The sequence below is a fragment of the Microcaecilia unicolor genome, chromosome 12 (genome assembly GCF_901765095.1).
Source record: "Microcaecilia unicolor chromosome 12, aMicUni1.1, whole genome shotgun sequence".
Lineage (NCBI taxonomy): Eukaryota > Metazoa > Chordata > Amphibia > Gymnophiona > Siphonopidae > Microcaecilia > Microcaecilia unicolor.
In genome coordinates this window covers 5,050,785-5,066,946 of record NC_044042.1, presented here as the reverse complement: position 1 = coordinate 5,066,946, position 16,162 = coordinate 5,050,785, and the positions used below count along the sequence as shown (strand labels likewise).

The window sequence follows — 16,162 nt, the reverse complement described above, 5'->3', positions numbered from 1 at the left end:
CACTCTGCAGCTCCTCAGTACCTCTCCACTCTCATCTCTCCCTACATTCCTCCCCGGGAACTCCGTTTACTGGGTAAATCTCTCTTATCTGCACCCTTCTCCTCCACTGCTAACTCCAGACTCCGTTCCTTTTATCTTGCTGCACCATATGCCTGGAATAGACTTCCTGAGCCGGTACGTCAAGCTCCATCTCTGGCCGTCTTCAAATCTAAGCTAAAAGCCCACCTTTTTGATGCTGCTTTTAACTCCTAACCCTTATTCACTTGTTCAGAACCCTTATTTTATCATCCTCACTTTAATATTCCCTTATCTCTTGTTTGTCCTGTTTGTCTGTCCTAATTAGATTGTAAGCTCTGTCGAGCAGGGACTGTCTCTCTTCATGTTCAAGTGTACAGTGCTGCGTACGTCTAGTAGCGCTTTAGAAATGATAAGTAGCAGTAGTAGTAACTCTGCGATGCAACTTAAAATCACTTTTTCTTTCTTTCCTCTGGGCCCTGTTTGCTAAGCAGCATTATAGGTGCGTTAACATTTTTAACACGCATTAACCATGTATGTGCGTTAACCACGTACATGCCTACAATATCCCTATAGGCGCCTACATGGTTAGCGCATGCACGAAGTGTAGGTGCACTAAAAACACTAACGCACCTTAGTAAACAAGGCCCTCTAACAGGTAAGTATAACTTTAATTCTTTAAAAGTGTATTAAATGTAGCTTCAAACTTTTAAAAGTATTTTTTTCCTTTACAGGATCTCAAGTTACCGATAGGTAAGTATGGGTAATAGATATGTGTTTTTGCCAGAATGTTCCTTTCTTTTAAAAAGTCCCATGAGGCAATAAGGTGGTGATAACCCAGCAGTGACTGGGCAGCATTCGGCGATTCCCGATTATCGCTGGGTTATCGCCACGTAAGTCGTTTCCGGGAGTTTTCTTTTCCCCCAGTAAATGGCACGCGCTCAGGGCAGGACTACCGCCTGTGGCCATGTTGGGCTGGCGGTAGGTCCCGGAAGAGCGAGCGGTAAGCCCGCGTTGGGCTTGCCACCGTTCTGTAAAAAGGCTCCTGGGTAAAAGGCAGGTTTCACTTTTCTTAAAGAAATGGCCTTGTGGCGAGGGAAACACTGGCCGTGTGGCCTTTTTGGAGAGGAGCATTGAGATGGCGGTAAGGGCTCCTGCGGTAACTGGGAAGCACGCAGCACTGTCCGATTACCACCAGATACACACCAGAAATGTTGCACCCTGGGGGAGGGAATTATCGCCGGGGGGGGGGGGGGGGTAGACTCAGGACTAACGTCAGGAAGTATTTTTTTCACGGAGAGGGTGGTGGATACGTGGCATGGCCTCCCGCAGGAGGTGGTGGAGATGAAAACGGTAATGGAATTCAAACATGTGTGGGATAAACACAAAGGAATCCTTTTTAGAAGGAATGGTTCTGTGGAATCTTAGCAGAGATTGGGTGGCGACACCGGTAACTGGAAACAAAACGGGAGCTGGGCAGACTTCTACGGTCTACGCCTTGATCGTGACTGAATAGATAGGGATGGGCTGGAGTGTAAATTTTAAGGGGCTTCGATGTTAGCTTCAGAACTTAGTACAAGAACAGTGCTGGGCAAACTTCTACGGTCTGTGCCCTAAGAAAGGCAAGGACAAATCAAACTCAGGTATAAGGTATCACATACCACGTAAAATGAGTTTATCTTGTTGGGCAGACTGGATGGACCATAAGGTCTTTATCTGCTGTCATTTACTATGTTACTCTTTGGGGTTCTACATGGAATGTTGCTACTAATTGGGATTCCGGAATCTTGTAACTCTTTAGGATTCCAGAATCTTCAGAACTTTTAGTACAAGAACAGTGCTGGGCAAACTTGTACGGTCTACGCCCTGATCATGACTGAATAGAGATGGGCTAGAGTGTAAATTTGAAGGGGCTTCGACGTTAGCTTCAGGAACAGTGCTGGGCAGACTTCTACGGTCTGTGCCCTGAGAATAACATGGACAAATCAAACTCAGGTATAAAGTATCACATACCATGTAAAATGAGTTTATCTTGTTGCCCAGACTGGATGGACCGTACAGGGCTTTATCTGCCATCATTTACTATGTTACTATGTTTGATGAAAGTAGGGTAGTAGGTGTTACCCGTTGGGAGTCAAGAGACTGATGAAGGGTTGCAATGTGGGAGCAAGATCAGCCAGTCAGCCCAGGTGCTCTTGGGAAACAGAGGTTATGATCCCACCTTTTGGCATCACTCATATAAATCCTGGTAGATAAATAGTTACATAAGTACATAAATATTGCCACACTGGTATAGACCAAAGGTCCATGAAGCCTAGCATCCTGTTTCCAACAGTGGCCAATCCAGGTCACAAATACCTGGCAAGATCCCGAAAAAGTTCAATACATTTTATGCTGCTTTCCTAGAAATAAGCAGTGGATTTTTGCCAAGTCAATTTAATAATAGTCTATGGATTTTTTTTTTAGGAAGCCGTCCAAACCTTTTTTAAACCCCACTAAGCTAATCGCCTTTACCACATTCTCTGTCAACAAATTCCAGAGTTTAATTATACGTTGACTAAAGAAACATTTTCTCCAATTTGTATTAAATTTACTACTTTGTAGCTTCATTGCATGCCCCCTAGTCCTAGTATTTTTGGAAAGAGTAAACAAAAGATTCACGCCTACCTGTTCCACTCCACTCATTATTTTATAGACCTCTATCATATCTCCCCTCAGCCATCTCTTTTCCAAGCTGAAGAGCCCTAGCCGCTTTAGCCTTTCCTCATAGGGAAGTCGTCCCATCCCCTTTATCATTTTGGTCGCCCTTCTCTGTACCTTTTCTAATTCCACTATATCTTTTTTGAGATGCAGTGACCAGAATTCAACAAAATATTCAAGGTGTGGTCGCACCATGGACCGATACAAAGGCATTATAACATCCTCACTGCCGTTTATAGTTTATTAAAATTTCCTTTACTGCCCGGCAAGCAAAGATCATTTAACACTGATATGTTGAGAGCTCTGAGTGATTCTGAATAGTTTTGGGTAACTTCACAGGATTGTAGACTGCAGTACCTTTTTTTTTCCTGGGAGATGTTAAAAACGCAAAGTACTAACAGGTTTTGAGGAAGGGACTTTAGTCTTTTGAAAGATTGTCAAGATACACAGAGTAATTGCTGATCTGATACTGACACTTGTTGCTGGAAAATCTGTTGAGAAGACACAACACATTAGATTCACTGCAGTAATAAAGAAAGAATTAGGCTATTAAATGTTTCTTCTGTTGGGTTGTACAAATGAACTGACTATTCCCCCCCCCCCCCCCCCTCGTTTACTAAGCCATGTTAGCGCCTTCCGTCTGCTAATGCCGACAGAGCTCATTCACTTTGAATGGGCTGTGTCGGCATTGCCACACGGCTTAGTAAACGGTGGGGGGGGGGGGGTATATCTGTGAATGTAAAGACAGAAGTTGTTTTCTTTGGCTAAAGATACTATCACCTTACCTGTTGTCTTGATTTTTTATTGAAATCCAAATATTGTCCTCTAACCTTTTGGAAGGAGAAAATACATTTCTTTTCATTCTTTCTTAGGGTCTGTCTCTTGAGATGGACACAGAAATCTCATCTAAGCCTTCAGCCTACCTTGAAGTGTATAAACTTTCTTATTTTTTCTGTCTCAGCTCCTCCTCCCTACCTCTGGGAGGCATCTTGACAGGGTGGGATTACCCATTAAGTGGAGTACAGGGATGGAGCTATAGAGAAGAGTCCTAGGGTCTTCCCTTGAACTGCAGTCAACATGCTTGGCACCATGAACTAAGAGTCTCCTACATTCCTGAGGTTGATTGCGTTGTAAACTGCTTCATAACCCAATGGGAAAGACAATCAGATATAGATACAGGATGCTAGACTTGAAGGACTCTCGATGTCATGTCCCCTACCTCAACGCAAGCGGCGTCCTTGGGATGCGCAGGGTCCCGTCAACATGCACACTTGACTGGCACAGCCCTGAGCCATGTGTGTGTAGTTCTTCTCTGGCTTCCAGGCTCCTTGATTGCTTTGCTTCCATCCACCTGGGTCTGCTCTTTCTCTGCCTGGCTTCCCTTGCTTCTCTCCTATTGGTCTTCCGGTTCCTCCTTCCCCTGCTCTTGTCCTATGGCTGTGCCCCTTCTCCCTGCTGATGTCAGATGCCAGCACTTTATCAGCTGAGTTCTCCCTAGACTCCTTGCTTCGGCTTCTACTTTGGTAGGTGCTACTTGCTCAGTAGTATGCTTCTCCTCTACTTTGTTCTTCATTACTGACCTTACCTGTGCCTGGATTACTCTTGTGTCTGCTGCCTGCCTACTGACTCTGCCTGTACCTGGATTACTCTTGTGTCTGCTGCCTGCCTACTGACTCTGCCTGTACCTGGATTACTCTTGTGTCTGCTGCATGCCTACTGACCTTGCCTGTACCTGGATTATTCTTGTGTCTGCTGCCTGCCTACTGACTCTGCCTGTACCTGGATTACTCTCTTGCCTGCTGCCTGTCTGGCCATTACGTTCACCACCCCACTTCCTGCTCCGTCTCGTAAGCCCTGCAGGCCACCCGCACCTAGGGGCTCAACCTCTGGGGAACGGCGGTCAGCACAGGTGAAACCCGGGGTTGTCCCGCCACCAAGCAGAACCTGGTCTGAGTACTGGGCTCAGCAGCGCACTACTTGGTACAAGAACTCACGTCTGACACTCGGTCTGTCCCAGTATGGCAATACTTATGTTCTTATTTCGATATATATTATAATGGACTGGCATAATTGTCTAAGGGGTTTAAGACAGACAGACCAAGCAGCACAGCGGTGACCAAACAAAAAGTCTCACACCAACAGGTACCAACAAGTTCTTTATTGAATCTTCAATAGACCCGACATGAATCGTGTTTCAGCCTTAGAGGCCTGCATCAGGAGTCTAGAAAACAATAACAAACAAGCTACCAATATGCTATCAACTAAAGACATAAGAACCATTTATTTAGACGTCTCCTTTTACATTGATGGTCCTTTAATTTATGTTTTTATTTGATAGTATATTTATGTACTACCATGTTTGTTATTATTTTCTAGACTCCTGATGCAGGCCTCTAAGGCCGAAACATGATTTGCGTCGAGTCTATTGAAGATTCAATAAAGGATTTGTTGACATCTTTTGGTGTGAGACTTTTTGTTTGATCACCTCCACTGTTGTGCTTGGTCTGTGCGATACCCATGGAGGATAGTTCTACAGACAGACAGATAGCTGGCTGGCCCATGTTGAGTAATAGTCAAATACAGTAGTTATTTCCCTGTCCTCAGAAGGCCTACAGACTAAGGTAGAGTTTCTCAAACTGTAAATCTTGACCCTCAAATGAACAATCTGGGTGGCCGCTCCATAGGATGTAATTGTCCTGCACCATCCAAATTGGGGTTGTGGTCACAGAAAGATGGTCTAAGCTAGATTTCCTACTGTGTGCTGATGCACCTCTCTGCATGTCAATGCCATGAATGTGCATTACCCAGCACTTAATCACTCGACAACGACTAAGACTTGACCACATCTTCCATCAACTCCCCCTATGCTAACCCTCAAACTATTCCCTCCTCTGGCCACTCCCACCCCCTTATCCCTTGCTCGTTTCAACCTTCCCTCTCCTGCTACCCCCTTCTTACTTGCCCGTCCCACCTATCTGCATATCTCCATCGTTATTCTGTTATTTATTTATTTATTTGTTGCATTTATACCCCACATTTTCCCACCTATTTACAGGCTCAATGTGGCTTACATATTACCATGAGGCGTAAGCCACCTCCGGTGATGAAACAAATACAGAGTGATGTGGTAGAGAATGAGATGTATGTGCTACAGACACATAATAGAATCGAGAGAAGAAGAGTTATATAATGTCCATTGGTTTCGTTGTGTTGCTGAGTCCAGGCACTTAAGTTGGATCAGTAAGGTATGCCTTCTCGAACAGATTGGTCTTTAGTGATTTCCAGAAGTTGAGGTGGTCGTGCGTTGTCTTTATGGCTTTTGGTAATACGTTATACCACAGCTTGTACTCTCTCTGCAATAACTTGTAACCCCTATTACTATGTAAGCCGCACTGAACCTGCCTCGAGTGGGAAAGCGCAGGGTACAAATTTAACAAACAAATAAATATTAGGTACATAGGTCCCAGTGCATTAAATAAACACCGTAGCACATTTTAGTAACTCTAGCCATAAGGTTGTATCTGGGTCAATAATAAGTAAAGTGACTTGATAAGGTCACAAGGAACATCAGCTGGGTTTGAAGTCCTTCCTTTTCTGCTTCTCAAGGAAGTTACATGGAAATACTTTTAAAACCAATAGGATGAAATACTTTTTCCAAATAGTTAAGCTCTGGAACTCTTCGCCGGAGGATGTAGTAACAGCAGTTAACATATCTGGGTTTAAAAAAGGGTTTTAAGTTCCTGGAGGAAAAGTCCATAGTCTGTTATTGAGATAGACACGGGGAAGCCACTACTTGTCCTGGGATTGGTAGGATGGAACGATGCTACTAATTGGGTTTCTGCCAGGTACTTGTGACCTTGATTGGCCACGCAAGCAGGATACTGGGCTAGATGGACCATTGGTCTGACCCAATATGACTACTCTTACGTTCTCTAACCACTAGGCTACAGTACTACAATGCTCGAAGGGTGACAGGTGTTAACATCTGGCACAGCAGTGTCAGCTAAGAGAAGTGCCGGTCTCTTGAACATACTCCTCAATAATGCAAACACCAAAGGTCCTGAATATTCCATTTCAGACATCCTGGGTTATTTATGACTAGCAGAGGAGGTCCAGCCTCTCCTCAGCCACCACCATACAAAGCCCTTGAGTCTATTACTACCAGCAAGACCACCACGACCAGCGCTACCATCTTCACCTTGGCCAATGCTGTGATCAGCTCCCCACAAATGCTTATGATTACAACCAGTTGATACCTGCCCCCTGTGCCATTAAATGTCTTGCTTTTCATATGGGAAGCAGAAGCCCCCTCCCCAGCATTAGCATGGAATTAAGCAGCCCCCAGTCCACAATACACCTTATTGTCTTGTCTTCTGCTGCAACAGTCAAAAAAGAAAAAAAGAGAAGAAAAGCCGATTGCAGGCATTGAGGTACCAGCCAGGAAGCCGCAACCCCTTCCAGTGCATGGAAATCAAAGCCCCTGCTAGGCTGGGGGGAAATGTTGGGAAATCTGAGGGGAGCAGTGAATGTAAGGTATTGTCTGTGCGGCTCAGCGTGTAAAGGAAATTTCAGAATCAGATCAGGCTAGGAGAGGGAGAGGAAAAACAAAAAAAGGGCTGTTCTTCTAAATCCTTCTTATCTACCTCTCCTATCTCCAGGACTGGGCCCAGTGTACCTTTCGTAATCACTTCCAAGCCTGCCAATCAGAAGCTGAGCACAGCCCTCACTGCCCTGGCTGAGGCTTTTATAAAGGGAACTTGCCTGAGTTTATGAAAGGGGTATCGACACTCGCAGTTCACCCACTCAGAAGGAATTCGTCCACTTTGTCAGTCCCTCCCTCCAGAGTGGAGGTAAGCTCTGTACGACAGGGAGTTGCATGAGCTGTGTTTTGCTATTGACTGTATGTTACATGTGTCTGTATGTCCAAGTGGTAGGGTTGAGTAGCAGGGTGCGGCTGGGATGACCACTTGAGGGGACCTTCCATTTTCGTCTCCAACTTTCAGCATTTCAAAGGATCTGCACCATGGAAGGGTCATACAAGGAGCCTTTGGGGATAAAACTGGGCAATCCTGGCAACTAGGAACCTCACCTGTCAGAAGAGGAGTGGGCGGGGGACAGAGGTGGAAGCCCACCCTGGGAACTGATACCTGGGATTTCAGGGCATCCTCTGAGTCTAGGATTTGGCTTGTCAGAGATGCGCCGTTTCCATCCTCCCTAAGCTCTGTTTCTACAAAAGCTTCAGCAGGTCCAAATTCAATAATGAAAACCACAAACTTTCAATTCGGGTAGAGCCAGATTCATTGATTTCTAAAAATGCTTTGTTTTTCTTTTAAATAAGAATCACAATAATTGTTTTTGTTATATTACTCTTGGAATCTTTGAAAGTCACAGGACTTTTTAAAGGAACAACAAGAAATGTGCTTTTCTTTCTTCCTAAGGTCTCACAACCCATTAAGACTTCAGTTTTTTACAGCATCATTTATTATTAAAACTGCATTTTATATGGCTGGAAACAGGGCGATCAGACCACAACCCACTGCACGAGTGGCAAGGTTATAATGTCCCTGTCCCAGACAGCTTGCCAGTTAAATTTAGTTTGCAGAAGGTCATGTAGTGAGTGGGGGCAAGGTGACGAAGGACAGAGAAACTCACCCCTGACTGATCCAGCATCTCAGCGTCCCTACGGCTTGGGCTCACCTGCCCCGACCAGGTTTCAAGTAGCCGTGGGCTTCTTCGGGTCAAGGTTAATCTGCTGAGGGTCATGTAAGGAACCGCAGAAATCAAATCTTCTTCTGTCCACACTGCGCCTTTCTGCCAGCCCCACTCAAGATGGCAGTCAGAGAGAATTTTGATTACAAAAACAAACAACGCTGACACGGGAAAACAAATGACTTTTTAAACACGCTCACCTGCAGCTGTTTGATTTTCCAGCACATTGCACCGACTGGGAACTGCTGGTGTGGATTCAGTCTGTGCCGCCGCTGAATCCACACAGCGTGAACATTGAATTCACATGTGTTGTACATGTCAGGCTCCAGCAGGCTGAGCCTCCATGCCCTGTAGATTTGCCAAATACCGCCACACACCCTGCATCACTGAAGCGTTTTGCTGTATAATTATTACTGAAAGCTTTTCCCCGTTTTAAATCCCTTCCTTTTGAGAGCAGTCAAGCTGGCTAGAAAAGCATAATTACAAGATCCGATTGAATTGCGGTGGTTCTGTTGGCAGGCAGGTGTGGTGTTGAGGGGGTTTAGAAGGACTGAGCTCCGCTGCTGAGGGAGTAAACCGAATACTGTAAGATCCAGGTTATCAATAGAAATCAAACAAAATAAAACATGGAAAAGAAAATAAGATGATACCTTTTTTATTGGACATATCTTAATACTTTTCTTGATTAGTTTTCGAAGGTTGCCCTTCTTCGTCAGATCGGAAATAAGCAAATGTGGTAGCAAATAGTATATATAAGAGAAATACTGTAAGATCCAGGAAAGCTTGTCAATTCAATGCAAAAATAAGCAGAATGAAGCATTTGGGATGCAGAAATTCCAGGGAATGTTAAGGACGACACTGGTGTGCATGGCGTGGTTGCATGCGATGATGTCAAAATGACAATTGTGTGACGAAGAAGTAACTAAATCTAAAGTGATGTTGGGGCACCTAGAAAGAGTCATACCCTGTAGGAAAGGGATGTGATGATGCCCCTGTAGTGGTCAGTAGTGAGGTCTTAGCAAGAATCTTACGTACATTTCTAAAGATTGTACCTCCTTAAGAATATAGAGTGGAAGTGGTCCCTACAGGCCGACATTTGGGGATGGCAACAGCCTGTGTGTGAATAAGACATAGCTTAAAGGTGGGCTTTGGGGCCCCCTCCCCTGTTTATGCCCTGGACACGAGAGCTTTTTTTGAGGGGGTACTTGGGGGTACTGAGTACCGGCACCTTTTCTTCATGTAAAGAGCGGTGAACAGTTGCAGAACTCAGGAAAGCCTGGGGATCACCGCTTGTGGACAGAGCTGGCGTTGGCCATTAGGGAGACTGGGTGGTCACCCAGAGCAGCAGGTTTTAGGGGGTGGGAAAGAGCAGCTACAGTCAACAGTACATCCTAATAGGAACAGAAAGAACCCTCAATGTATACTTTTACTGAACAGAAGGGAAATTGCCCAGGTAAATGGATTTTGGAATGGACCTTATTGTGAAACAAGATTTAATATTTAAAACGTATTTCCAGGATCAATCTGGGAGAGGTGGTGTTGGGGTGGAAATGATTGTTGAGTTTAATTATCAAAATTTCAGGGGGGGAGGACTACGGGCAAGAAAAGAATTGGGGGAGAGGAGGCAAGGCTGAAGGAACCCTTGCAGCAACCCTGGTGAAAGGGAAGCCGGAGATAACTGTGGACCAGGAATGAAACTGGACAGACAAAATGGACTTCTGTCACATTCGCTTTGTCCAGTGTAGTTTTTCAAGCGAAAAAGGTGCTGGTACTCAAATGCTAAGCCAGCCTTCAGGGGTGGGTTGATCACGGAGGGACCCAACCCACAAGAGCCAGGTCCCCTGCAACCAGTCTCAGAATCTATGACAAGGCAGAATTGGTGTGTAGAGCCTGAGCTCTTTCATTAAAACTTGGGGACCAGGGGTCAGTTTTAGCAGACAATGGAAAATGTGCCGGTACTCAGTACCCCCAAGTACCCCCTCAAAAAAAGCCCTGGCTTTGTCTCTATTTCTAGATCAGATTAGGGTGACTACACAGTCCATGGCAAAAGGGGCAGGTGGAGCTAGACCTGCTTTTACTGTGTCCACCTGAAATGCATCTTTCTAAGCGAAAGGTGGCCTGCAGTAGTGTGGGGCGTGTTTTTGGTGCGTTCCAGGTCAGTTTTTACCATGTCTGGGGAAAAGGGCTTTTTTTTTTTTTCAATGGGCCGGGAAAAGGGCCTGCGGTAAAATTGAAACCAGCGCCTTTGTATTTACAGCCTGTGCTCTTAACGCCATCCGTTGATCTAGCAGTAAGTGCTCACACGCTGCGCGTGCACTGTTTGCTCGGCACGCGCCAACTGCCAATTAAGGCCGGGAACACCGCGTGCGGTAGGAAATAAAAAAAATGATTTGTCCTGGTGGTATGGGCGCAGGCCAAATCCAAAGTTACCACCGGGGGTGGGGGGTGGGGGTCGTGCTAGCCTGGCGTCAGTCTCGTTTTGGCACACGCCCCTAAATGCAATAGGGGAAAACCAGGACTGACCCAGCTCGTCCATGCTGATGTGGACTGGCAGAAAGAGCAAGAAGTCCAAAGTAACCCAAATCACCGTTTATTCGCAACAGCGCTGGAGGGGTTAAGCACAGGCCAAGTTTCCCCCTTCTTGGGCTGCCTCAGGGTCAATAGTAGTGTACAATCTGATTGACCTTCCATCTAGAAACGGCTCTAAATCCTCGGGACCTTATCTCAATTTACATCTTCCCAATTGCAAAGGAATTAAGTACAAGACATATTACGCATCCAACTTCTCCGTTATAGGCAGCCGACTCTGGAACGCATTACCAAGATCCATTCAAATAGTCACTGGCCATCTACCCTTCCGGAAGCTTCTAAAAACTTACCTTTTCAAGCAAGCCTACACAAATGACCCGACTTAACTATGCATCTATCTGCGCTACCCAGATCAGACTATGAAGACAGAACCTGAATATCCTAAGTACATCCCTAGTCCTACTCCTCCCTATACACTTTCTCCCACACTAAACAACACGCTAATCCCACCTTCCTCCCACTCCCCTACCTCTACCATCCTCCTCCCTTACCCACCTTACCTACCCTCATCTAAACGATCACCTCTTTATCTACCATATTACAGCCATATCCTTTCTGTGTCACTTTCCTGCTTATAATCGAACGAGAATAACGCCCAAGTTCCGACCTAAATCGGGAGATGGGCGTTCTTCTCACAAAAACAAATAAAGCGGCATAATCGAAAGCCGAACTTTGGACGCTTTCAACTGCACTCCGTCGCGGATGCGGACAAAGTTGACGGGGGAGTGTCGGAGGCGTGGTGAAGGCGGAACTGGGGCGTGGTTATCACCCGAACAGAGATGGGCGCCCTTCGCCGATAATGGATGCGTTTGTAGCTAGAATTTAGGGCACTTTTCCTGGACCCTGTTTTTTGACGAATAAGGCCCCAAAAAGTGCCCTAAATGACCAGATGACCCCCAGAGGGAGTCGGGGATGACCTCCCCTGACTCCCCCAGTGGTCACTAACCCCCTCCCACCACAACAAATGATGTTTCACAACTTTTTACTTTCACCCTCAAATGTCATACCCTCCTCCCAAGCAGCAGTATGCAGGTCCCTGGAACAGTTGTTAGGGGGTGCAGTGGACGTCAGGCAGGTGGACCCAGGCCCATCCCCCCCCTACCTGTTACAATTGTGCTGCTTAATGCTACTAGTCGTCCAACCCCCCCAAACCCCCTGTACCCACATGTAGGTGCCCCCTTCACCGCTTAGGGCTATAGTACTGGTGTAGACTTGTGGGCAGTGGGTTTTGAGGGGGATTTGGGGGGCTCAACACCCAAGGTAAGGGTGCTATGCACCTGGGAGCTTTTTTACCTTTTTTTTTGTTTTTGTAAAAGTGCCCCCTAGGGTGCCCGGTTGGTGTCCTGGCATGTGAGGGGGACCAGTGCACTATGAATCCTGGCCCCTCCCACGAACAAATGCCTTGCATTTATTCGTTTTTGAGCTGGGCGATTTCATTTTCCATTATCGGTGAAAAGCAAAAACGCCCAGCTCACACCTTGGCGAATAAAGCATGGGCGTCTATTTTTTTTTAAAAATACGGTTCACTCCGCCCCTTCACGGACCCGTTCTCGGAGATTAATGCCCATGGAGATAGGCGTTTCTGGTCGATTATGCCCCTCTTTGTAAACCTGATATTCTATGTAAGCCGCCTTGAACCTGCTATTAGTGGGAAAACGCGGGCTAAAATGTTACAAATAAATAAATAAATTACACTGGTCTGGTACTTTGCACCAGCTCTGTTTGGGTGCTGTATAGTCGGCCATCAGATCGTGGCAGTTTGGGGGGGGGCACCAGCAGTGGAGATCAGCTCCCATGGCAGTCACCATTACCCAGGGCTCAGAGGAGTCTCCCCTTCGAGCCATGTCGGACAGAGACCAGGGGGGGTATAGTAACCTTAAATCAGGTCCTATCGCAAAAGCAAGGCAGGGTTAACCTTTTGGTGGGCCCTGGACAAACAAGTCCAGATTCCACCCTCACCCCCTTGAAATATCCCTACACATGGAGGAAGTAGCTGGTACCAAGGGCTGCTCACAGCCGCCTCTTGAAAACTGAAGGACAAGCTCAGAGGTTAGGGAGAACAGACAGACCCCTGAGGGTCTTTTTTTCTGCCAGCAGGTGACCTACATATCTGAGAGGTCCCCTCCTAAACATTTGCGCCCTAGTTTGCCCGAGTCGTGATCCTATTCTGCCCCAAAGTTCCTTTATTTTGAGTGGGGAAAAGTCTGTCTGTTTGCCGTCTACATACACCACATATAAAACAGTTTTTCTGTATCATCTGTAGCAAGTCATGACTGGGGATGATATGTGGGAAAGGAAGAACAGAAAAGCAGCCTCCAAAAAGCAAGAACTGAGCTGATCTCTGTCCAAAAGCTGCTGCAGGCCACTGTTTACTCGGTGCTGAAAGGCTTTCTAAATGGCTCATCAAAAGCTGGCAGTTTCCCAGCAGCCTGACTGAGCGCTTCCATTCTCACAACGCAAGTGCAATTTAAAACTAAATGGCCATTTGAACAAATATTTCATAAGCACACATTAAAACTTACAGTATAATGAAATGAATCCTCAAGTATAATAAGTGGGAATTAAGCAGTGCCATTGTGCACCTGGGAAGTCATAACACTTGATTTTCTGGGGCTCATTAATGTTTACTTCTCAGCCTTTGACAGCTACCTCGTTAGTGACAAATGATAGCTCCTTGCATTGCGTGCGTGTGTGTATATGTGTACAAGTGTATGTCTACGCATGTGCTTGTCATTGTGGACATGCAAGCATATATGTGTGAATGTGTGTGCACATGAGTGTATGTGTGTGTATTTTTGTGCACACATATGTTCATGTGAGTGTATGTATGTGTGTATGTGTACAAGTGTATGTCTACGCATGTGCTTGTCATTGTGGACATGCAAGCATATATGTGTGAATGTGTGTGCACATGAGTGTATGTGTGTGTATTTTTGTGCACACATATGTTCATGTGAGTGTATGTATGTGTGTATGTGCACAAGTGTATGTCTACGCATGTGCTTGTCATTGTGGACATGCAAGCATATATGTGTGAATGTGTGTGCACATGAGTGTATGTGTGTGTATTTTTGTGCACACATATGTTCATGTGAGTGTATGTATGTGTGTATGTGTACAAGTGTATGTCTACGCATGTGCTTGTCATTGTGGACATGCAAGCATATATGTGTGAATGTGTGTGCACATGAGTGTATGTGTGTGTATTTTTGTGCACACATATGTTCATGTGAGTGTATGTATGTGTGTATGTGTACAATGTCTACGCATGTGCTTGTCATTGTGGACATGCAAGCATGTATGTGTTTGTACGTGTGTGCGGGCACGTGTGAATGCGTGTGCACATATAAGTACATAAGTAATGCCATACTGGGAAAGACCAAGGGTCCATCGAGCCCAGCATCCTGCCCATGACAGCGGCCAATCCAGGCCAAGGGCACCTGGCAAGCTTCCCAAACGTACAAACATTCTATACATGTTATTCCTGGAATTGTGGATTTTTCCCAAGTCCATTTAGTAGCGGTTTATGGACTTGTCCTTTAGGAAACCGTCCAACCCCTTTTTAAACTCTGCCAAGCTAACCGCCTTCACCACGTTCTCCGGCAACAAATTCCAGAGTTTAATTACGCGTTGGGTGAAGAAACATTTTCACCAATTTGTTTTAAATTTACTACACTGTAGTTTCATCGCATGCCCCCTAGTCCTAGTATTTTTGGAAAGCGTGAACAGACGCTTCACATCCACCTGCTCCACTCCACTCATTATTTTATATACCTCTATCATGTCTCCCCTCAGCCGTCTCTTCTCCAAGCTGAAAAGCCCTAGCCTCCTTAATCTTTCTTCATAGGGAAGTCGTCCCATCCCCGCTATCATGAGTGTATGTGTGTGTATTTTTGTGCACACATATGTTCATGTGAGTGTATGTATGTGTGTATGTGTACAAGTGTATGTCTATGCATGTGCTTGACTGTGCGGGCATGAAAGCATGCATGTGTGTGTGTATATGTGTTTGTTTGCACACACATGTTTATATAGGTTTAAAACAAATCGGAGAACGTTTTTCTTTACTCAGCGCGTAGTTAGACTCTGGAACTCATTGCCGGAGAAGGTAGTGACGGCAGCTGGCCTTGCTGAGTTTAAAAGGGGTCTGGACAGATTCCTGAAGGAAAAGTCCATTGATCATTATTAAATTTTGGGGTTTTGCCAGGTTCTTGGGGCCTGGATTGGCCGCTGTCGGAGACAGAGTGCTGGGCTTGATGGACCTTTGGTCTTTTCCCAGCGTGGCAGTGCTTATGTACTTACTAGTAAAAAAGGCCCGTTTCCGAAACAAATTAAACAGGCGCTAGCCAGGTTTTCCTCGTAGTGTGTATGTTTGAGTGAGTGTGTGTGTGAGAGTGACTGTGTGAGAGAGAGAGTGACTGTGCGATTGTGTGTCAGAGAGAGTTTGTGTCTGTGTGGTTGTGTATCTGTGAGTGAGTGTGTGTGTTTCAGAATGACTGTGTGTGAGTGCGTATGTGAGACACAGTGAGTGTGAGAGAGTGAGTGTGTTCCCCCCCCCCTCCTACTCCTCTCTTCCCCTTTGCCCCCCCTCCCCCCCCCCCACCCTGTTATGATAGCTAAAGTAGCATCCCTTCCCTTACGGGCGAGGGCAGGGCAAACACTCATGGGCAAACTTTGATCTACACCATCACAGATTTAGAATGTTGGGACTTATGGAGGCTTCATTAGAATGTTGGAGGTGCATTTTATATAGAGAGATGTACTTATGCATGAGTATGTCCATATGTATGTGTCTATGTGCATGTGTGTATGTGTTTATATGTGTGCGTGTGCACTGACGTGAGTGTATGTCTACGCATGTGCGTGTGTGTGTGTGTGTACATGTGCTTGTCTGTGTGGGCATGTACAAGTGTATGTCTGTGCATGTGTGTGTATCCATGCGTGTGTTTCATATACTGCTGTTTCTCAATGCTTCCATAACTGAGTAACTTGACACTTGCAGCTTGAACAGACAGGGTTGTGATTCTTACAGGGTGGGCTTTTCTGCCATTTGGATGGAGTCATCTTTTAAAAAGATTTCACTTGTTTCATGTACCCTGGGAGTGGGGGAAAGCGAAATTCACATATAGTCCATTTACTTGCAAACCTG

At 45.7% G+C, this 16,162-nt stretch overlaps 2 protein-coding genes across 2 annotated transcripts in view; one reads left to right on the top strand and one right to left on the bottom strand.

Moving 5' to 3' along the window:
* Nucleotides 1-8,930, bottom strand: part of LOC115482054 — a 42,238-nt gene extending 33,308 nt beyond the window's left edge. The window contains exons 1-2 of the mRNA XM_030221615.1: nucleotides 8,625-8,930; nucleotides 8,368-8,538 (exon numbers count right to left, since the gene is read on the bottom strand). Of these exons, the coding sequence (XP_030077475.1) occupies nucleotides 8,368-8,538; nucleotides 8,625-8,741 (288 nt within the window). The 5' untranslated portion in view covers nucleotides 8,742-8,930. The remainder of the gene's footprint in view (nucleotides 1-8,367; nucleotides 8,539-8,624) is intronic.
* Nucleotides 7,497-16,162, top strand: part of SLC26A9 (solute carrier family 26 member 9) — a 66,741-nt gene continuing 58,075 nt past the window's right edge. Inside the window, exon 1 of the mRNA XM_030221673.1 lies at nucleotides 7,497-7,565. The gene's annotated coding sequence lies outside the window, so the exon portion shown is untranslated. The remainder of the gene's footprint in view (nucleotides 7,566-16,162) is intronic.